A 23,694-nucleotide genomic window follows, 5' to 3' on the forward strand; every position below is an offset into this window, starting at 1 on the left:
AGGGACCTGATGGAAATATATACAATTATGAGAAGCGTAGACAGTTAGAACCTTGGAAATGTCAAATGCTGGATGGCGTACAGTAGCTTTAACATGAGAGGAACAACTTTTAAAGGAGATGTGCAGGGCACGTTTTTACATAGAGGGTGGTGAATGCCTGGAATGTGCTGCCAAAGATGGTGGTGGAGGCAGATATGACAGTGGTGTTAACTTTTGAATAGGCACATGGATATGGAGGGATATGGATTATGTGCAGGCAGATAAAAGTTGGCGTTATGGTTGGCGCAGACAATGTGGACCGTAGGGCCTGTTCCTGTGCTGCAATGTTCTCTGTATGTTCTATATATTAGCCTTCTGGATTATCTTCCCATCAAACTCTCCCTGCACCCAGATGCACAAATATCTGTTATGCCCCATATCTGAGGATGGGCGTGCTGGCATTGGAGAGGGCCCAGATGAGATTTACGAGAATTATCCCAGGAATTAATCGGTTAACATAGAATGAACATTTGACGGCACTAGGCCTGTACTCGCGGAGTTTATAAGGATGAGGGGAACCCTCATGGAAACTTAACACATTGTGAAAGGCCTGTATAGAATGGATGTGGAGAGGATGTTTCCTCCAGTGGGAGAGTCTAGGACCTGAGGCCATAGTCTCAGAATAAAAGGACTTCCTTTTAGAAAGGAGATGAGGAGGAATTTCTTTAGTCAGAGGGTGGTGAATCTGTGGGATTCATTGAACCAACACCTTGATTAGCAAATTTGCAGATGACACAAAGCTGGGTGGCAGTGTGAACTGTGAGGAGGATGCTATGAGAATGCAGGGTGACTTGAACAAGTTGGGGGAGTGAGCAGATGCATGGCAGATGAAGTTTAATGTGGATAAATGTGAGGTTTTCCACTTTGGTATCAAAAACAGGAAGGTAGATTACTATCTAAATGGCGCCGTTGGGAAAGGGGGAAGTACAACGGGATCTGGGGGTCCTTGTTCATCAGTCTATGAAAGTAAGCATGCAGGTACAGCAGGCAGTGAAGAAAGTGAATGACATGTTGGCCTTCATAACAAGAGGAGTCGAGTATAGAAGCAAAGAGGTCCTTCTGCAGTTGTACAGGGCCCTAGTGAGACCACACCTGGAGCATTGTGTGCAGGTTTGGTCCCCTAATTTGAGGAAAGACATTCGTGTTATCGAGGGAGTGCAGCGTAGGTTTACAAGGTTAATTCCCAGGATGGCGGGACTACCATATGCTGAGAGAATGGAGCAGCTGGGCTTGTACACTCTGGAATTTAGAAGGATGAGAGGGGATCTTATTGAAATATATAAGATTGTTAAGGGTTTGGACACGCTAGAGGCAGGAAACATGTTCCCGATGTTGGGGGTCCAGAACCAGGGGCCACAGTTTAAGAATAAGGGGTAAGCCATTTAGAAAGGAGACGAGGAAACACTTTTTCTCACAGAGAGTTGTGAGTCTGTGGAATTCTCTGCCTCAGAGGGCGGTGGAGGCTGGTTCTCTGGATACTTTCAAGAGAGAGCTAGAGAGGGCTCTTAAAGATAGCGGGTAAGGGATATGGGGAGAAGGCTGGAACGGGGTACTGATTGGGCTTGATCAGCCATGATCACACTGAATGGCGGTGCTGGCTCGAAGGGCCGAATGGCCTCATCCTACACCTATTGGCTATTGTCTATTGACAGGATTTCCAGTTCATAATAGTGTTGCAAATTGGTTAGATGTTACATTTTGATGAATTTCCTGTCTTCTCTCACCTCCAACTGCCTCACACTGTTAGAAAGGGCTTTAGAATGGCATAACGATTCTTTTTTTTACAATTAAATGAAAACCCACGCAATATACTTTGAGCGCTATTTATCTCTCCTGTGATTTACTGGGGAGATTACACCTGCAGATTTTCCTATCTTTACTAACAACCCGCAACTTATTTCAAGTAACGTGCCACTAAAATCGATGATTGTCCATTTAGATTGTAAACACATTTCATTCAGTGTTTTGAAAGTTTTGGGCAGCACGGTGGCACAGCGGTAGAGTAGCTGCATGACAGCGCAGGGACTCAGGTTCGATCCTGACTACAGGTGCTGTCTGTACGTAGTTTGTACGTTCTCCCCGTAAACGCGTGGGTTTTCTCCTGGAGTTCCAGTTTCCTCCCACACTCCAAAGACGTGCAGATTTGTAGGCTAATTGGCTTCAGTAAAATTGTAAACTGTCCTTTGTATGTGTAGGATAGTGTTAGTGTGCAGGGATCGGTGGTCGGTGCGAACTAGGTGGGCCGAAGGGCCTGCTTCCATGCTGTATCTCTAAACTAATAAACTAAACTAAAGATCACAACTTTCAGCCAACCAATGAATAATTTCATGATTTCTTACGAATAACATCTTTGCATTTCTAGCCATAAATGGATTTACCAATGGCTCGTTAAGAGGCCTGGTGATGTTTGAGAAGGAACTGGTTCGTTTTTATTTGATTAACATGGGAAGCTCAGAAGATGTGCATGCTATAAGTCTGGATGGTCACACGTTCATTGAAAAGATTGAGAACACACGCCATCGTCTGGGAGTTTATAACTTGTCTCCAGGTAAGGCCCATCACTGCCATGTGGCATGACGTTTATGGACCTCCCCTCCTTCTGGACCTCCGCACCGTCGAATGGATCTATAAGAGGTGACACAAAGTGCTGGAGTAACACAGAGGGTCAGGCAGCAACTCTGGATAACATGGATAGGTGACGTTCTCCTGTGATGCTGCCGAGAGAACATATGGCCATCTGAGCCTGAGATAGACTTGGGGGAGGGGGGGTTAAAAAATGCAAAGGCTTCTTCATGCCTGAAAATCTTAGACGTGTGGTGTAAATTTTGACACAGATAATGAGCACTGCACTCCCAACCCACCCCAGACCCCAGACTGAGCCAGCAACCCTGCTCCTCTCTGAGGTTCTCGATCTGCCTGAGAGTCCCATCACTAGACACCCTGAGTCATCATTTTATATACAATCATAAGATCTAGAACTTTAGGAGCAGAATTAGGACATTCGGCCCATCAAGTCTACTCCGTGTTTTAATCATGGCTGATCTATCTTTCCCTCAACCCCATTCTCTTTCCTTCTCCCCTTAACCTTTAACGCCATTACTAATCAAGAATCTGTCAATCTCCACCTTAAAAATACCCAATGATTTGGCCTCCACATCCATCTGCGGCAATGAATTCCACACTCACCACCTTCTGACTAAACAAATTCCTCCCCATCTCCTTTCTAAAGGTTCATCATTTTATTCTGCTACTCTCTCCCACTGGTGGAAATGTCCTCTCCACATCCACTCTATCCAAGCCTTTCACTGCCAGCCCCCTCTAAATTATTTCTAAATTCCAGCAAGTACAGGCCCGTGTGTGTGTGTGCGTGTGTGTGTGTGTGTGTGTGTGTGTGTGTGTGTGTGTGTGTGTGTGTGTGTGTGTGTGTGTGTGTGTGTAACATACAAACACATACACACACATATAACTGTTACAATTATATCTGTGTTACACAGATATAATTGTATATGTATATACATTATACTGTACATATATACATGCATATACAATATATGCACCCATTTTATTTATTTATATATACACACACACACACACGCTCGTTTTTGTTTATTTATTTGTGTATTATCTGCTTTGATTGGATAGCGTGCAAAACAAAGCTTTTCATAGTACCTTGGTGCACGTGCAATAATAAACGTAATGCTAAATTATTCCCTCCACAGATGCTGTCTAACTTGCTGGGATCCTCCAGCACGTTGTGTTTTACTCAAGGTTCCTACATCTGCAGTCTCACTGGGAGTCATCCCATGTTTTTACTAATCAAGCGTTTGTCCTAAAACCTACAGGTGCTTTTAGAACTGTGGAGCTGTATTCATCCAAGCCGGGCATATGGCTGTTACAGTGTGAGAATGGAGAGGATTACAAAGGAGGCATGCAGGCACATGTGCTGATTCTATCTAAAGGTAATATAATATTGAAATAGTATATTTCATGATTTATGTTGTGCAATGCACACAATGTGCAGAGAAATATGTGAAATAAAGCTTAATATACAACTAAACTAAAGTAACACTAAATTCTGGGCACACAGTGGCACAGCTGCAGAGCTGCTGCCTCCCGGATCCCGGGTGCTGTCTGTGTGGAGTTTGCACATTCTCCCTGTGACCATGTGGGTTTCCTCCGGGTGCTCCGGTTTCCTCCCATTTCCCAAAGACGTGTGGGTTTGTAGGTTATTTGGCTTCTGTAAATTGTCCCTAGTGTGCAGGGAGTGGATGAGAAAGTGAGTGAGAACTAGTGTGAACGGGTGATCCATGGTCGGCATGGACTCGATGGACCAAAAGGCCTGTTTCCATGCTGTATCCCTAAACTAAAAAATCAAAATTGTATGTCAATCAGACTTCTGGCTGTGTGACCACTGCCAAATGCAAATTATACAAAGGCGGGCAGTAAACTAAATACAGGTCCACTACCGATTTTCCGGCACACTTGTTTCCAGAGCCTTGTTATACATTCCATAACCCACAGAGGTCATGGCCTTGGGGAGCTGAGACACCAGCCGCAAAGTTGGCCTTAGAAGTCTGGTATGGGGACGGATCTGCCTCGTCCGGCTGGGCCAGAGTTCCAGAGCCCTGGCAGCAGGGGCCAAATCTGACCCGCCGATCGCCCACGGAGTTTCCAATGAGGTCGAGATCGGCCGCCTCACCCAGCCTACTCACCACATTTTCGGGACAACTTCCAGATGGGGATTTCCAGTCCCATGTCCTGGTCCACCTACACCTGGACCTCTGGTCCCAGGTCCTGGCCCATCTACACATGGGCCTTTTGTGCCAGGTCCTGGCCACAGTGCCACAGTGCCGCCCCAAATGATTTTTGAAAGTTTGGACATTTTACACAGTACTGATAGGGCCAGTAGGAGGGTGAACCGGGGCAATTCCTCCAGTGCCTTCAGGTTTGGCTGCAGGGGCGCCCCTGGGACACAACGACGGCCGGGCGAGGAGAGGGGCTTCAGTTCACGGGAACTGCACCAGTCCATCAAGCACGCGGGCCAACCGGACTTGGGACTATGAATAATGGCGCCAAAAATGGCGGCATCTGCATGTGTAATATCTGCAAACACAGATGCATATGTGACTAAATAAAGCACTATTGAACGAGTTACGGGAAGGATTAATCAGGTACAAACCAATAGGGACTAAATACAAGGGTACAGCAGATAAAATGATTTCAACTCAATGCACGCTGCTTCCTTCCCAGGTTGTGATCGCCCACTGGGTTTGGTATCGGGAAGTATAACTGACCCACAGATCACGGCATCAGACCACGTGGGTAAGTGCATTGCCTCTGTTGCTTTCAGCAGTGCCACTTGAAAGGTAATAAACCGATATAAAAGGGTGGCACAGTGGTGCAGCTGGTAGAGCCACTACCTCACAGAACCAGCAACCCAGGTTAGATCCTGACCTTGGGTGCTGCCTATGCGGAGTTTGAACGTTCTCCTTGTGACTGCATGGGTTTCCTCTGGGTGGTCCGGTTTCATTCCATATCACAAAGACGTGTGGGTTTGTAGGCTATTTGTCCCTCTGTAAATTGCCCCTAGGGAGTGGATGGGAAAGTGGGAAAACCTGGAACTAGTGTGAGCTGGTGATCGATGGTCAACGTGGACTTGGCGGGCTGAAGGGTTTGTTTCCATGCTCCTGACTGCTCTCTTGTGTATTGTACCTATTCTACTGGCATTTGCGAGTTTTTACTTGGAATTTGTTATCCTTTATTAGGTCAATGGGAGCCAAAGTTGGCTCGACTGCACAACAGTGACATGGTCAATGCCTGGAGTGCGATGATGAACAACAAAAACTTACCTTGGATCCAAGTATGACCTCATTCTTACAAAGGAATACAATCTTTTCCTAAATCGCTAGTGGCCAATATTTATGCTTATAATCATTAATGCACATTTAGAAATGATTGGTCATTGTATGAAGCACGTCTAAGAATGAATGTTTTCAAAAGCTATGTACACATACATTTTTGTAGAAGCAAGGAACTGTAGATGCTGGTTTACAAAAAAAGACACTAAGTGCTGGAGTAACTCAAGGGGCTGGACCACATCCGTGGAGGACGTGGATTGGCGCTTTTTCGGATTGGAGCCCTTCTTCAGCCTCGAATCAGGGTCTTGAGGTCATAAGGAATAGGAGTAGAATTAGGGCCATTCGGTCCATAAAGTCTACTCTGCCATTCAATCATGGCTACTTTACAGGATCTCTCCCTCCTAACCCCATTCTCCTGCCTTCTCCCCGCAACCTCTGAGACCTGTACTTTTCAAGAATCTATTCATCTCTACCTTAAAAATATCCACTGATGTGGCCTCCACAGCCTTCTGTGGCAAAGAATTCCACAGATTCACCACCCTCTGACTAAATACATTTCCCCTCATCTCCTTCCTAAAAGAACATACTTTAATTCTGAGGCTATGATCACTAATCCTACACTCTCCCACTAGTAGAAACATCCTCTCCACACCCACTCTATCCAAGCCTTTCACTATTCTGTATGTTTCAATGAGGTCCCCCCTCATTCTTGTAAACTCCAGCGAGTACAGGCCCAGTGCCGACAAATGCTCATCATAGGTTAACCTACTCGTTCCTGGGATAATTCTTGTAAACGTCCTCTGGACCCTCTCCAGAGCCACCACATCCTTCCTCAGATTTGGTGCCCAAAATGTTCACAATATTCCAACTACGGCCTTACCAGCGCCCTATAGAGCATCAATATTACATCCCTGCTTTTGTCTACAAGCCCTCTTGAAATAAATGCTAGCAATGAGTTTGCTTTCTTTACTACCGATTCAACTTGCAGATTATCATTTTGGGAATCGCGCACCATCACTCCCAAGTCCCTAAGAAGGGGCTCAAGCCGAAATGTCGCCTATTCATGTTCCGCAGAGCTGTTGCCTGACCCGTTGTGTTACTCCAGCACTTTGTATTTGTTTTTTACAAACTGTTTCACACCTGCTACTTAATCTATTGAAGCTCTCCTTAATCACAAAATCATAATGACAAACAAGCCAAACTATATTTATTTGGTGGAAAAAAGTCGTCAAGCTGGAAAGGGTGCAGAGGATGTTGGCAGGACTTGAAGGCCCGAGCAAAAGATTTGGCAGGCTAGGACTCTATTTCTTGGAGCGCAGGAGGATGAGGGGCGATCTTAAAGAGGTGTATAAGATGCTGAGAGGAATAGATAGGGTGGATGCACAGAGTTTTTTCATCCAGAATAAGGGAATCAAGAACCAGCAGTCATAGGTTTAAGGTGAGGGGGGATAAAAACCTGATGAGCAACGTTTTCACACAGAGGGTGGTGGGTGTATGGAATGAGCTGCCAGAGGTGGTTGTTGAGGCAGGTACAATAACAACATTTAAAAGATATTTGGACAGGTAAGTGGATAGGAAAGGTTTAGAGGGATATGGGCCAAATGCGGGCAGTTGGGATTAGCGAGGAAGGGGCATGTTGATCGGCGTGGGCAAATTGGGCCTGAGGACCTGTATGGGTCTATGACTATCGCATTATTTCAGTAATCTATCAGTTTACATAATTCAATAAATAATCTCCTCTGGGATTCCTTTGATTGCCTGTTCGAGCAATGAGTGCTTTCAAGCTGTAATTTTACATTGCTTTCATCCTAAACTCCTCTATAGTCACGGGCTTGTCCCTTTCAAATATTGCTCTCCAGCTCCACAGGAAACCTGTTTCTGAAGGAAATTCTCAACTAAAGCTGTGTAGTTGGTAGAGCCGCAGCCTCACAACGCCAGAGACAAAGGTTCGATTCTGACCTCAGGTGCTGTCTCTGTGTGGAGTTTGCACGTTCTCCCTGTGACCACGTGGGTTTCCCCCGGGTGCTCCATTTTCCTCCAACATCCCAAAGATACATGGGTTTGTAAGTCTACTGGCCCTCTGTAAATTGCCCTGAGTGTGTAGGAAGTGGATGAGAAAGTGGGATAACAGAAATAATGTGAATGGGTGATCGATGTTCGGCGTAGACTCGATGGGCCAAAGGGTCTGTTTCCACTTTATATCTCTAAAGAAAACTTGGAAAATACTTATTCCTATCCACATAAATTAACGTCAAGTCTGCCACCAACAAGCAAATGCGCCATCTAGGGCTTCTACCCGTTATCATTCAGTGACTGTATTTGTCTAATCCAACTTCAATAGATGTTTGCTTCTAAATAGATTCTACAAGCCTTCTAATAGACTGATTTCTGAAGAAGGGTATCAACTCAAAACGACGTTCTCCAGGGGTGTTGTCAGACCCTCCGAGTTACTCCAACATTTTGTGTCTTTCCTTGGTAAACCAGCACCTGCAATTCCTTGTTTCTACATCTCAAGAGAACATGGAGAGGAGACGTTTTGGGTCGGGATCCTTCTCTGGTCTTGGCGTCATGTTCAGCACAGACATTGTGGGCCGAAGGGCCGATTCTTGTCCTGTACTGTTTTAGGCAGCTGCGTATGTGGTTTGACCCAAAACATTGCTATAAAAGGTTTCTCAACAGTTTTGTAGTATCAGGTGTGCTGAATAACACAGCAAAAGTCTACCACAGTCAGACCACTGGAAAGGTCACATTTTCAAATCCTTAAAATATCCATTATTCCTTCATTATTCATCATAGATAAATAATTTTGGTGCCTAACCCCATGTTTTGGGGGTCTAGGAATTCAATTAGCATATTTAAATTATAGTAATGTGAGTACATAATTGTGAAATCCAAGATTGCGGACCAATATAGCGGCCAAGCTATGAAAATGCCCATTACTACTTCATCATTCATCATCGACAAGTAATTTTGATGTCTGGCCCCATGTTTTGGGGACCTAGGAATCCAATTAGCAGATTTAAAATATAGTGAAGTGATTACATTACAAAGTGATATCAAATCCCATAATACATATTTCTGAAAAGTAACTTTGATCCGCACCAGATTGACAAATAGTCATTGTCACACTCTTCCTCCTGTAAAGGCTGATTATGTGGATTCTCACATTACATGGTCCGCGAGTGGGCATGCATGGTAGTCTGTGATTTCTGCAACTACACCGTCTTGTTCGTCAGGCAGTTGTGCAATTACAGTGGACCATCTGCAGGAGGCAGCACTTTTGTTGGTCATAACTGGCACAAACCGATTGTCCTCCAGTTTCCATCCCCAGTCCACCGCATTCATGTCACTCTCGTTGCCAATCCACGCCATGATCTGGTAATACACTCTAAGGCAATGATATTTAGTCGAGGGCTCGATAGGAGGGAGACATTCTGGATTAACAAATGAGTTGGCGCAAACGATTTGCTTGCTAAGATGGTCGTGGCATCGTGACACGTAAATGATGTCGCGCAAATGACGCCCAAGTGGGACAGGCCCTTAAATCTGTATCCTCCCCTATCAAGGTCGTGGGCTGATGTTGTGATGCCGTAATTTCAGCCTTGACAATGTCCACGTCTGCATCCCCTGATGCATTGATAATAGTGCAGCCCTGCTTCTGCAGTTTCTCAGTTACAAGTTCAATAAGTCCTTGTTTGTTACAACGTCTGGAAAGGAAATCATCCTTTCTTCCCACAAACTCAGTATATGAATTGAAGTTGACAATTGGGTGGGTGTGTTTCCAGCATCACTGATGCGTATTGTCTTTGATGGAAGGACCTTCGCTATAACCAACAAAAACTACGGTTGCTTTACCATAAGGTCGTATGGTAAAGTCGGCGTATGAGTTTGCAATGTCACCATTACTGTCACCCCTTTTCCATGGCAAGCGATGAAGCAGGGAGCCAGCGTCAAGGGCATAATGTTTAGTTGGTGGAATAGAATCAATGACAGCTTTGTTTCATTCCATGCTTGAAAACTCAGCAACTACATGTGCTAGTTGGGGCTTGTCGGCTTTACAAAAGATTTCTTTGTCTTCAAATAGGGCTGTAGAGAATGGGCTTAGCTCATAGCTCATTACATCTTCCAGTGAAAGGTCTCCGGTTTTGGACACAAATAAGAATCGTTGGAACAGCAGAGCAGGATCAATGGTTCGGCCTTGGGCAACTTTGATGTTGGACTCGAATGCAAGGGTTTTTGCGCGGTCTTTCTGTTTGAACGAGATCCCAAAAACTGTTTTTCCAACCATTTGTTCAACTATCTCGGGCTTCCAACATTCTCAAACCCATGCACATTCACATCCTCTTTGGCGACTACACCAGTAACAATGTTTCTCAGAGATGGGTCTGAAGAGAATGGTGTGCAAGTGGAAAGTTTTTCCTTGATCTTTTCCAAGTCAAAGTGATCTTGTTTCATCCTTGCTTCTGTTGATTCTCGGTGTTGCTCACTGGTCGTGTAGGTGAGATCATTGAATTCATGCAGGTGTCATGTTTGTTTTTATGAGGCAGACCTATACTTGCACTGGAAAATATTCCTTTTTATGCTAATATTACACATAAAATGAATCTTGGATGCCATCTTGAAAACTAGACCTATCCAGTGGTCTGACTGTGGTAGACTTTTGGTATGTAATTAAGCATACCAAAGTCGGCGTACGAGTTTGCAATGTCACCATTACTGTCACCCCTTTTCCATGGCAAGCGATGAAGCAGGGAGCCAGCGTCAAGGACATAATGTTTAGTTGGTGGAATAGAATCAATGACAGCTTTGTTTCATTCCATGCTTGAAAACTCAGCGACTACATGTGCTAGTTGGGGCTTGTCGGCTTTACAAAAGACCGTTGAGAAACCTTTTGTAGCAATTTTTTTAGGATAAGGTGTTTTTTTGTCATAAATGCAGCCGCCTATTTTGTGTTCTATGCATAAACCTTTGGTGGACAATGCAATGAGGTTAGCATACAATCTGCGAAAGAACAGTAGATTAGCCATAGTTCATATTTGCAATATATTTGGCACAACTGGGTTCAGCAACGTATTGATATCTGATGTCATTATTCCTGTCTGGTTCAGCCAACGTGTGTTTAATGTTGTGGTACCACAGGTGGACCTGGAGAGGCCAATTGTTGTCACTGAGATCTCCACCCAAGGAGCAAGTGCTTTTTTTGTACAGCAGTACATCAGGGCCTTTTACATCAAATACAGCGTGGATGGGAACAATTGGAAGTTTTACAATGGAAACAGCAGGAGCTACAAACAAGTGAGTGTAAATTATAAAGTGTGAACGAGGGGAGGCGCGTGTGAAATTCTACTTCAAGTGACATCAGTTAGTGAGTGTGAATTAAAGTGAGTAAATTAAAGTGGCAAGCAACAAAGCTTTTCACTGTGCCTTGGGAAACTAAACTCATAAGCAAAATGAAAGTAAATTATATATGTGAGTGTAAATTAAAACTATGATTATATAAGTAAAATGTATATATTGATATTAGTGGACAAAATTAGGGCACATGGTATTGGGGGTGGAGTGCTGACATGGATAGAGGGGTGGTTGGCAGACAGGAAACAAAGAGTAGGGATTAACAGGTCCCTTTCAGAATGGCAGGCAGTGGCTAGTGGGGTACCATAAGGCTCGGTGCTGGGACTACATCAATGATTTGGATGAACGGATTCAAAGTAACATTTGCAAATTTGCAGATGACACAAAGCTGGGTGGCAGTGTGAACTGTGAGGAGGATGCTATGAGAATGCAGGGTGACTTGGACAGGTTGGGGGAGTGGGCAGATGCATGGCAGATGAAGTTTAATGCGGATAAATGTGAGGTTATCCACTTTGGTAGCAAAAACAGGAAGGCAGATTACTATCTAAATGGCGTCAAGTTGGGAAAAGGGGAAGTACAACAGGATCTGGGGGTCCTTGTACATCAGTCTATGAAAGTAAGCATGTACGTACAGCAGGCAGTGAAGAAAGCGAATGGCATGTTGGCCTTTATAACAGGATGAATCGAATATCGGAGCAAAGAGGTCCTTCTGCAGTTGTACAGGGCCCTAGTGAGACCACACCTGGAGTATTGTGTGCAGTTTTGGTCCCCTAATTTGAGGAAGGACATTCTTGCTATTGAGGGATTGCAGCGTAGGTTTACAAGGTTAATTCCCAGGATGGCGGGGCTGTTATATGCTGAGAGAATGGAGCAGCTGGGCATGTACACTCTGGAGTTTAGTAGGATGAGAGGGGATCTCATTGAAACATATAGGATTGTTAAGGGTTTGAACACACTAGAGGCGGGAAACATGTTCCCGATGTTGGGGGAGTCCAGAACCAGGGGCCACAGTTTAAGAATAAGGCGTAAGCCATTTAGAACGTAGACGAGGAAACACTTTTTCACCCAGAGAGTTGTGAGTCTGTGGAATTCTCTGCCTCAGAAGGCGGTGGAGGCAGGTTCTCTGGATGCTTTCAAGAGAGAGCTAGGTAGGGCTCTTAAAAATAGCAGTCAGGGGATATGGGGAGAAGGCAGGAACGGGGTACTGATTGGGGTTGATCAGCCATGATCACATTGAATGGCGGTGCTGGCTCGAAGGGCCGAATGGCCTACTCCTGCACCTATTGTCTATTGTCTATATTAATATATTAATATGATTAATATCTATATAAATACAATTTACTTTCTTCTTTACTTTCTGAATTGGTTTGTGTTCTCAATCCATATATATTGTTTCTTTTCTGTGATCCCCTTGAAGATTTTTGACGGAAATTCTGATAGTTCAGATGTGAAGTTTAACAAGTTCAACCCTCCTGTTATCGCAAGATATCTGAAATTATATCCAACATCCTTCAACGTCAGACCAACTCTTCGCATGGAATTGTATGGATGTGAAATAGACCGTGAGTATAATTCAAGTCAACTTTTCCTGTTGTTCCACGTTTTCCCTCTTCCGTACCAAGTCACAAGTGGGTTGTGTCAGAGAAGTATGCAGTCCCTTGGCAGCACATCGGCGCAGCAGGTAGAGCTGCTGCCTCAGAGTGCCAGAGATGCCGGTTCGATTCTGACCTCGGGTGCTCTCTGTCACAGGGAGAACATGCAATCTTCACACAGACAGCACCTGAGGTCGGGATCGAATGAATGTGAGGCAGCAGCTCCAACAATTTTGCCAAGTCTAAAACTTAAAACTATTTAAGTTTAGCAAGTCCTTATCTACATGAAGATATTTTTTAAAGCACTCAATAAAGAACTCAGATAATCTTTAGTTTAGTTTAGTTTGGATATCCAGCGAGGAAACAGGCCTTTAGGCTCACCAGGTCTGCGTCAACCAATGACCCCCATACAATAGCACTATTCCACACTCTAGGGATAATTTACAACTTTTACCAAAGCCAATTAACCTACAAACCTCAATGCCTTTGGAGTGTGAGAGGAAACTGGAGAAAACCCATGCGGTCACGGGGAGAACGTACACACTCTGTACAGACAGCACCGGAGTGAGGATTGAACTGGCGTCTCTGGCTCTGTGAGGCAGCAACTGTACCACTGTGCCACCAGCAAGTTAGTCAAACATAATTTGAGTTCAACAAACCCAGGATCATGTGTCAGTCTAGATCATAAAATAAAATATACAACAGTAGATTCATTTCTTCACTATTTCATTTAGATAACACGTATCATGTAGTTCAATATAATCTTCTCATCAGTGAAACGTAGATTCTGAACGGTTTTAATTAATTATTTAGCAGGGCGCACGGTGGTGCAACTGGTATAACCGCTGCCTCATAGTGCCAGACACCTGGGTTTGATCCTGACCTCGGGTGTTGTCTGTACGGAGTTTGTCCGTTCTCCCTGTGACTGTGCAGGTTTCCTCTGGGTGCTCCGGTTCCCTCCCACATCCCAAAGACGTACGTGTTTGTAGGTTAATTGTCCTCTGTAAAAATTGCCCCTACTGTGTAGGTAGTGGACGAGAAAGTAGGATAACATAGAACTAATTCAAGCGGGTGTTCAATGGTTGGCATGGACTCAGTGATCTGAAGGGCTTGCTTCATAAGTCATAAATCATAGGAGCCAAATTACGTCATTTAGCCTTTCGAGTCTACTCATGGCTGACCTAACCCCATTCTCCTAACTTTCATTCATGCTGAGATCAAGGCATGGTGTGCAGCGGTAGAGTTGCTGCCTTTACAGAGCCAGAGAACCTGGTTCAATCCTGACTACGGGTGCTTGTCTGTACGGAGTTTTAACATTCTCCTCGTGATCTATGTGGGTTTTCCCCGGGAGCTCCTATTTCCTCCAACACTCTGAAGATGCACAGGTTTGTAGGTTAATTGGCTTGGTAAAATTGTAATTTGTCCCGAGTGTGTGTAGGATAGTTCTAGTGTGCGGGGATCGCTGGTCGGCCTGCTTCTGCGCTGTATCTCTATACTAAAGTGAAACAATCATGCTGTATCTGTAAACTAAAAAAAATATTGATTATTCACACACGCGTGTTGTTTTACAGACTGCTCTCATCCCTTGGGAATGAAAGGAGGAAATATTTCAAATGGTCAGATAATGGCTTCAACGTTCCGGGCCAACTGGCGGGGTTCCTGGTCGCCAGGCCTGGCACGCTTGGACATGCAGGGCAGTTTCAACGCATGGCGATCGTATGTAAGTGGGAAATCCATCACAGTGAGGAATGTGGAGGAGTCACTGTTTGGATGTTTATGTTAAAATGTTAACATAGAATGTTAAAATGTATTTTGTGTGCTCTGTTGCTTTTTATTTGTATGACTGACTTAGCAAATGAAATTCCTCGTATGTTGCAAAACTTACTTGGTGAATAAAGTATTGTATTGAACCTTGCTTCCCTTGCTGCCTCCTATCGAAATGCACAATTTAATTTAAAAATGGCTTTTATTTATTTATGTTCATAAGTTATAGAAGCAAGTCTACTCCGCCATTCAATCATGGCTGATCGATCTTTCCGTCTCAACCCCATTCTCCTGCCTTCTCCCCATAATCCCTGACACCAGTACTAATCAAGAATCTGTCAATCACCGCCTTAAAAATACCCAATGCTTGGCTACCTCAGTCATCTGTGGTAACGAATTCCACAGATTCACCACCCTCTGACTACAAATTCCTCCTCATCTCCTTTTCAAAGGTGTGCCCTTTCATTCTGAGACTATGGCCCCTGGTCCTAGACTCCCCCACTTGTGGAAACATTTTCTCTGCATCCACTGTATCTAAGCCTTTCACAATTTGGTAAATTTCAATGAGGTCGTCCCCTCATCCTTCAAAACTCCAGCGAGTACAGGCCCAGTGCCGTCAAACACTCATCATATATTTATACCCCATGCTGCCTTGGCAAGGCCAGCAGCATAATCAAGGACGAGTCACACCCTGGCTACTCCCTTGTCTCCCCTCTCCCATCAGGCACAAGGTATAGAAGTGTGAAAACGCACCCCACCAGATTCAGGGACAGTTTCTTCCCAGCTGTTATCAGGCAACTGAATCATCCTACCACAACCAGAGAGCAGTGCTGAACTACTATCTACCTCTTTGATGACCCTGGGACTATCCTTTATCGGACTTTTCTGGCTTTATCTTGCACTAAATGTTATTCCCTTATCATGTATTTATACACAGTAAATGGATCGATTGTAATAATGTATTGTCGTTCTGCTGACTGGTTAGCATGTACCATACCTCGGTAAACGTGATAATAAACTAAACTGAACACTGAACTGAACTCAATCAACCCTGGGATCATACTCGTAAACCTCCTCTGGACCCTCTCCAGCGCCATTGCATCCTTCCTCAGATATGGGGCCAAAAAACTGTAAATATTTAATCATTTAGCACATTTTGATAATATTCGTCTTTGGTTATATAGATTTGACGAATGAAAATGTAATTGAATTTCAGATAACTAACCATTAGCCTTCACCCCCCTCTTTTTTTTCTCCTTTCACTTCTCTGTGCCCCACATGGTTTCACTTCAATTTCTTCCACAATTATGTCCCCCCTTTTCCCTTCCCCCTCATCCCCTTCCACCGACATTCCTTCCTCTTGCCTCACAATTCGTGGCTTTTCTCACCTTATCTCATGGTCTTTTGTCTCCTTCTCATCTCTGGCCTTTGTCCACCCATCTGCCATTCCACTCCCCCCCCCTTCATCTCTATCCATCGATCACTTGCCAGGTTTTGTCTCATCCCCACCTTTCTCTCCCCTACTACAGTCTGAAGAAGCGTCCCGACCCAGAACATCACCTGTCTATGTTCTCCAGCTGAGTTACTCCAGCACTTTGTGCCTTTTGTTCAAGATTCCAGCATCTGCAGTTCCTTGTGATATTTAGATATACAGGCACCTCACGTTTTATGCATGTTTGATTGATGCATTTTTGAAATAACATGTTCCTTTAATACCAAGCCTTGATTTACGTGTTTGATTTATGCTTTTTTGAAATAATATGTTCCTTTAATACCAAACCTTGATTTACGTGCTAGTATTTTTGGAATAATGCACTCAAATTTACTGCTGTCAGAGTAGTTGCATATATGAATTACTTGCTCCTGTTCAAGCACTTAACACAAGGTGCCTTTGTTTGTTAAATAAAATTGTCACATCTAATTACTCAAATGCTTTGGAAAGGAAACTTGGACATGTTTCACATGTCGTTGGTGAAGTTGGTTGGTTGTTTTATTGCATACAATGAATAAGGGCAATTAGCATGGTAAGTGGTCAAACAGATGAAAGTTAGCCTGTGGTCATGGCAAGAGGCACAAGACATTGACCACAACTATAAAGGCAGTAGAGGAAGTTGGAGAGATATTGGCAAGATGGAAGCTTCAATCTCACCCAATGTTCATCTACTTGGTGAAAAAAAACACTTTATTCTGCCCAAAACCTGTTGATCTCCCAGCAGAGTGAGATGTCGGTCAGGGAATGTTGCCGACTGGCCCGCTCCAGACTGCAGGAGTACGTGCTGAGGGACGTACTGAAGCTCAGTGCAGCCAACGCCAAGGCTCTGTGGGGAAGGACCACAGTCTAGGGTCCTCCCGCTGCTGGACATTGAGGGGCAGAGACTGGTAGAGATACTCCTTAAATAAGGGAAGGGATATCACCTCAGGGGGTCACATGGGTGGCAAGGGTGGTTTGTTTAAAGACAGGTGCGAACACTACTGAGTATGACATTATTGAATGTATAGACACTAAGAATGTATGAAGATGCACAGTTTTTATTTTGTAAATATATTTTATCATTCTGAATAAAGTTTATTTTTGAAATTAAAAGAAATTCCACCCAAAGTCAGAACGTTCTAATTCCTTCTGAAGCCGATGAATGATACAAAGTGACGTGTTATTGTAAATGTTGACATTGCTGCATTATATGATAAAACGGTATTAATAATTAAAAAGCACTGTCTAATTTCAATATTTTATTTATTAATCCAGAAACAGGATGAAAACCAATGGCTTCAGGTTGATTTTCAGAAGAAAATGAAGATCAATGGCATTATTACACAAGGCGCCAGGTCCTTTACAACCGCGTTGTTTGTTCAAAGTTACACTGTCCATTTTAGCAACGATGGAGATATATGGATGCCATATACAGATCAGTCAAGTGGAGATGCAAAGGTAGGTTTGTACCTTGAACATGGTTTCTCAGTAAGTGTACATAAGCAGCACTTATGTGTGCAAAATATTTATATATTTAAAGGTAAATTGGATGCAGCCTGCAAGTAGATTGCAAATAACAATACAAGGGTACTTTATGTGTCACACATACCGAGGTATAGTGAAATTTATTTTTGCATACAGGGCGGCGCGATGGCGCAGCGGTAGAGTTGCAGCCTTACAGCAAATGCAGCACCGGGTTCGATCCTGACTACGGGTCTGTACGGAGTTTGTACGTTCTCCCCGTGACCTGCGTGGATTTTCTCCGAGATCTTCGGTTTCCTCCCACACTCCAAAGACGTACAGGTTTGTTGGTTAATTGGCTTGGTAAATGTAAAACTTGTCCCTAGTGGGTATAGGATAGTGTTAATGTGCAGGGACCGCTGGTCGGCGTCGGCTGAAAGGGCCTGTTTCCGCGCTGTATCTCTAAACTAAACATAAACTAAAGTTCAGTGCAAGTATCGCTATACTTAAGCACTCAGACACAGCTTGGATAAGCATCTCAGATACAGTACAAGTGTATAGTAGTAGTACACTGAGACAGTATACAGAGTCATCAGTTTTTGGTGCCATTTTCAAGTTTGGTTTAGTTTAGAGATACAGCGCGGAAACAGGCCCTTTGGCCCACCATCGACCAGCGATTCCCGCACATTAACACTATTCTACACATACGAGGGACAATTTATAATTTTACCAAGCCAAATAGCCTACAGACATGCATGTCTTTGGAGTGTGGGATGAAACCGGACCACCTGGAGAAAATCCACGCAGGTCAGGGGGAGAATGTACAAACTCCATACCGACAGCACCCGTAGTCAGGATCAAACCCGGGTCTCTGGCGCTGTGAGGCAGCAACTCTATCACTGCGTCGCTGTGCCGCCCGTTGTTGTAAGTACAGGGTTCTTGACCTGACCACGAAGGCCCGCTGTCCTGGCAGCATTGCAGGGTTGGTCTGGCCAAGCAGAGTGGTCATTGGTGTTCTCCGCCGCTCCTCCACTGCCATAGCTGGCATCCGGTTAATGCCCTCCGCCTCTTGGAGCAACGCTTGGTCCAGCCAAGCCCCAGGCCTTTGCAGGGCCTCCACCATCAAGACCATGCACCCACCTACAGCCAGTCTGCTTACCAGACCTCTCTATCAGATACAGCTGTAAATATATTTACATTTAAGTAGTCTGCTCAGACTCAAAGATGAAGAATGAAGTCATAAAAAGGTACATCAGTTTAGTCTGAATAAGGCACTCGACCCGAAACGCCGCCTATTTCCTTCACTCCATAAATGCTGCCACACCCACTGAGTTTCTCCAGCATTTTTGTCTACCTTCGATTTTCCAGCATCTGCAGTTCCTTCTTAAACTAGTTTAATTTAGCTTAGTTTAGCATGGAAATAGGCCCTTCAGCCACACCGACTATCAATCACCCATTCACACTGTTTCTACATTATCCCACGTTCTCATACACCTCCTACACACCAGGAGTAATTTAGAGGCCAATTAACCCACAAACCTACCTGCAAGTCTTCGTGATAAACACACTAAGTGCTGGAGGAACTCAACGGGTCAGGTAATATCTCTGGAGAACATGGATAGATGGCGTATTGAGTCGGGACCCTTCCTTAGCCTGATGTGCTGCCTGACCTGCTGAGTTACTCCAGCACTTTGTGCCTCTTTTTGTAAACCAGCAACTGCAATTCCTTGCATCTGCATCTCTGGAGAACTTGCATAGGCAATGTTTTGGATCCTTCATCAGACCGATTGTAATGCGGGGGAGAAAGCTGAAAGATAGGTGGGATCAGGACAAAGACCCGAAGCATCACCTATCTATGTTCTCCAGAAATACTACCTGACTCGCTGAGATACTCCAGCACTTTGTTTCTTTATATTTCTAAGTATCAGCTTAGTTCACGGTTAATGGCATTGAAGAACATCTTACTGTCTCACTTGACCCTCATCCAAGGAGAAAGGAAACACCCAGTTCAGTGTATCCCCAAAATATAGACACAAAATGCTGGAGTAATTCAGCAGGCCAGGCAGCATCTCTGGAGAAAAGGAATACAGCTTGAGATCCTTCTTCAGACTAGGGGAGAGGAAAACTGCCACACCCACTGAGTGTGGAAAGGTACAGAACAAATCAGATCTGGCATTGATGGCCAAGAAGCCCACAATAGTCCATTGATGGCTGTAGAATAGGGATACCAACAGTGAAACTAGCAGAATAACTAGGATGAGGGGAGGGACGGAGAGAGAGAAGGGTCTCGACTCGAAACGTCACTAATTCCTTTTCTCCAGAGATGCTGCCTGACCCGTTATGTTACTCCAGCATTTTGTGTCTATCTTTGATGTAAACCAGCAACTGCAGTTTCTACTGTATCTTTAAAAGAGTTGGGTTTGAAAATTTATCAAAGTATCTTTTCTTTTCTACTCAAAGATTCCAATAAAAATTATTATTTTTAATAGATATTGTCTTTATTTTACAGATATTCATTGGAAACTCTGATTATTATGGACACAAGAAAAGCTACATTAGTCCATCTATTTCTGCCCAATACATCCGCATTGTTCCAAAAACCTGGTACAATGGTATTGCACTTCGAGTAGAATTCATTGGATGTGCCTTCAAATGAATATTTTTCAAGGCCCCTCCTGCAAGAACCATTTGTGAAACTAAAGACTTTTCCAATTAAAACCATTGATGTATTTTACAGTGAACTCTGCACAAATTCACTCTGCACAGATTAATGTTTATATGACAAAATCAGAGTGAATTTTCATTTATTTTATTAACCTATACGAATTGTAAACAATACCAGAAAGAACAAAAGGAGTGGTTTTGGATGGGAAGAATGAAATAAGAGGGAGAATTTGGCAATGATTGATAATATCAAATCAGAGGAAGTGTACTCTGATTATTTTTAAATAGTTAAATTATATTAGTGGAATAATGTGATGCTTATATATATTGTAAGTACGCTTGCTGTGAATGAAATAGGCCTTAAAGGTAAATATTAGATTAATTGTTATGCAGAATATAAGGAAGACATTACAATCTACTAGTGATCAGAGGATAATATTACTGTAATGTTGCAAGTTCTTTGTTTTGTAAGCATGGATATGAACTTAACATGTTTTAGTGGAGCAACACACATCATAAAACCTTGGGTAATATCTGAATCACAACCCTAAACCTGTAAAACCAACATTAATACCTCAAATTCTTTAATAAAATAACCCAAAATATATGTGGGAACACCCTACTGTTAATGACTACTTTCAGTTTTTAAAGTGTCAATGTATCCCGTTTTATCATTCTCTTGGGTAAATGCTTGGTATATTGTCCTTTATGATAATACATTAGCAAAATCTTTCAAAAATCTAAGTGTATAAAGTCCAACATATTCCTTAATCTACTAATTGTGATCTCCTCAATAAACCTGATTATGAATGTTAGAAATTATCTTGAAACCAAATTGTATGATAATTGAACATAGAACAGTGCAGCACAAGAACAGGCCATTCGGCACACAATGTCTGTTGTACATGATGCCAACACCATCACTTATCTACCTGCACATTGCCCATATCCCTCTATTCCCTGCATATCTGTGTGCCAATCCAAAGGTCTTTTGAATACCACTAATGTATCTGCTTCAACCACCACCCCGGCAGCACATTCCAGGCACTCACCTCCCTCTGTGCAAAAAACTTGCCCTGCAAATCTCCTTTAAACTTTGCCCCCCCCCCCCCCCCCTTTACGCTCCTTGTTGGCCACCAGATTGTTTTTTTGTGATTCAAGGCAAGCTTTACAACAGTGAAAAGCATCAGTGCAGTGGCGGGTGTCTGAGTATGCAGGTACTGCAGGCAGTGAAGAAAGCTAGTATAGGAGCAAAGAGGTCCTTCTGCAGTTGTGCAGGACACTGGTGAAACCACTCCTGTAATATTCTATGCAGTTTTGGGCTCCTAATTTGAGGAAGGACATTCTTGCTATTAAGGGAGTGCAGCGGAATTCACGAGATTAATTCCCAGGATGGCGGGACTGTCATATGATGAAAGAATGGAGCGACTGGGCTTGTATTCACTGGAATTTAGAAAGATGAGTGGGGGTCTCATAGAAACCTATGCAATTATTCAGGGATTGGACACGCCTGATGCAGGAAACATGTTCCCGACGTTGGGGGAGTCCAGAACAAGGGGCCACAGTTTAAGAATAAGGGGTAGTGCTATAGAAATAAAATTGACTTGACTTGAGATGTATAGACACATTGATAGTAGATAGAAATAGATGTATAGATAGAAGATAGATAGAGAGCAAGAGAGAGAGAAAGAAGGCAGGCATGGGGTACTGATTGTGTATGATCAGTCATGATCACATTGAATGGCGGTGCTGGCTCGAAGGGCCGAATGGCCTACTCCTGCAACTATTGTTTATGTATCTATAAGTACGTAGTTTGATGGTAAATCAGTGTGCTAGATCGACCAGGTAGGCTTTGTGTTCAAAATGCTTCCACCAAAACTTTTTCGGTAATTTCAAAAATATTTTTTTATTTGTGATAAAACATAGACAGAATAAAAAGGTGCAAAACTGTGTTTTGCTCAAGATTCCTGCATCTGCAGTTTAGTGCATCTCCAAAACTCAGGGCTGCCAACTCTCACGCTTTGAGCGTGAGACTCACGCCCTCAAGCAAACTCTCACGCCCTCACGCTCATCAGAAATTTCTCACGCTCAGTGGTGAGAGATTTTGTGATCAACGAAAATTTCAAAACTTGGATAAACTGCCTGGTCCGCGGGTGTTGGAGAGCAGGGGCTGCGGGAGGGATGGGAGCAGAACCAGCAGCCGGAACAGATGCGGGGAGTCGGGACTGTCGAGTGTTTGCGGCGCTGACGAGTCGCTCGCTGCAGCTCTGGCCATGGAGCGCTCCGGACAGTGCATGTCCCGGGCCGTCGGAAGCGTCGGTGCGTTGTGCCACTGCCGCTGCCGCGAGAGTCTTTGTGCCGAAGGGACAGACTCTCAAAGGGAGGTGGAGAGAGAGGAGCGAATGAGACAGGGAGACAGGGGGGGGAGAGGGGAGAGACAGAGGGGGCGTGAATGGTGAGAGAGGAGAGGGAGAGGTGGGGGGTGAGGTGGGGAGAGGGGGGGGGGAGAGAGAGAGGGGTGAGGGGAGAGAGAGAGAGGGGGTGGAGAGGGTAGGAGAGAATGGGAGAGAGAGGGTTGGTAAAAGAGAGAGGGAGAGAGGGGCGAAGAGAGAGAAGTGAGAGGAGAGACAGAGAGAGGGGAGAGTGTGTGTAGAGAGGGAGAGAAAGAGACAGAGAGAGAGGGAGGGAGAGAGAAGGGAAGAGGGAGGGAGAGGGGCGGAGAGGGAAAGAGAGAGAGTTAGTGGAAAGAGAAGGGAGAGAGAGGGAGGGGGGGGATAGAGAGGAGAGAGGGGGAGAGAGAGAGAGGGGGAGAGAGAGGTGGGGAGAGAGAGAAGGGAGAGAGGGAGAGAGGGGAGAGAGAGAGAGGGGGGGGGAGAGAGAGAGAGGAGAGGGGGAGAGAGAGAGGGGGAGAGAGGGAGGGGGAGGGGAGAGAGAGAGAGAGGGGGGAGGAGAGAGAGAGAGAGAGAGAGAGAAGGGGGAGAGAGAGAGGGATGATAGTGAGGTGGGAGGGAGAGAGAGAGAGGGGGGAGAAAGAGAGGTGGAGAGAGAGGGGGTAGAAGGAGATGGGGAGAGGCAGGGCTGCCAACTCCCATGCATTGAGCGTGAGAATCACGCATTTCACCAAATTCTCACGCAGATCACAAATTTCTCTCGCTCTGTTGTGAGAAATTCTGTGATCAAAGAAAATTTCAAAACTCATATCAACTGCATGGGCCACGGGTGTTGGAAGCGGAAGCAGCGGCGAGGACAGATGCGGATGGGGAGCTGGGCTGGAGAGTGTTTGCCGGGCTGGTGAGTTGCTCACTGCAGCTCCGGCCATGGAGCAGCCTCAGTGCAAGAGTCCCAGGCTGTCGGAGGCGTCGAAGCGTTGTGCCGCTGCCGTGAGAGTCTCTGTGCCGAATTCGCCCAGGTGACCGGCATGGATCAGGCTGCGGCTTGGTGCATCCTGGAGGACAACCAGTGGCTGCTGGAAGTAAGTACCAAGCACTGGGTA

At 44.5% G+C, this 23,694-nt stretch overlaps 1 protein-coding gene across 1 annotated transcript in view; it reads left to right on the plus strand.

Annotated features, from left to right (window-relative positions):
* f5 (coagulation factor V) overlaps positions 1–21,020 on the plus strand; it is a 57,298-nt gene extending 36,278 nt beyond the window's left edge. The window contains exons 17-25 of the mRNA XM_055644648.1: positions 2,402–2,587; positions 3,882–3,998; positions 5,290–5,361; positions 5,805–5,899; positions 11,037–11,192; positions 12,667–12,811; positions 14,413–14,561; positions 17,352–17,534; positions 20,047–21,020. Coding sequence (XP_055500623.1) covers positions 2,402–2,587; positions 3,882–3,998; positions 5,290–5,361; positions 5,805–5,899; positions 11,037–11,192; positions 12,667–12,811; positions 14,413–14,561; positions 17,352–17,534; positions 20,047–20,193 — 1,250 coding nt within the window. The 3' untranslated portion in view covers positions 20,194–21,020. The remainder of the gene's footprint in view (positions 1–2,401; positions 2,588–3,881; positions 3,999–5,289; positions 5,362–5,804; positions 5,900–11,036; positions 11,193–12,666; positions 12,812–14,412; positions 14,562–17,351; positions 17,535–20,046) is intronic.
* Positions 21,021–23,694: the final 2,674 nt, after the last annotated feature.

This window comes from Leucoraja erinacea, chromosome 13, assembly GCF_028641065.1.
Source record: "Leucoraja erinacea ecotype New England chromosome 13, Leri_hhj_1, whole genome shotgun sequence".
NCBI lineage: Eukaryota > Metazoa > Chordata > Chondrichthyes > Rajiformes > Rajidae > Leucoraja > Leucoraja erinaceus.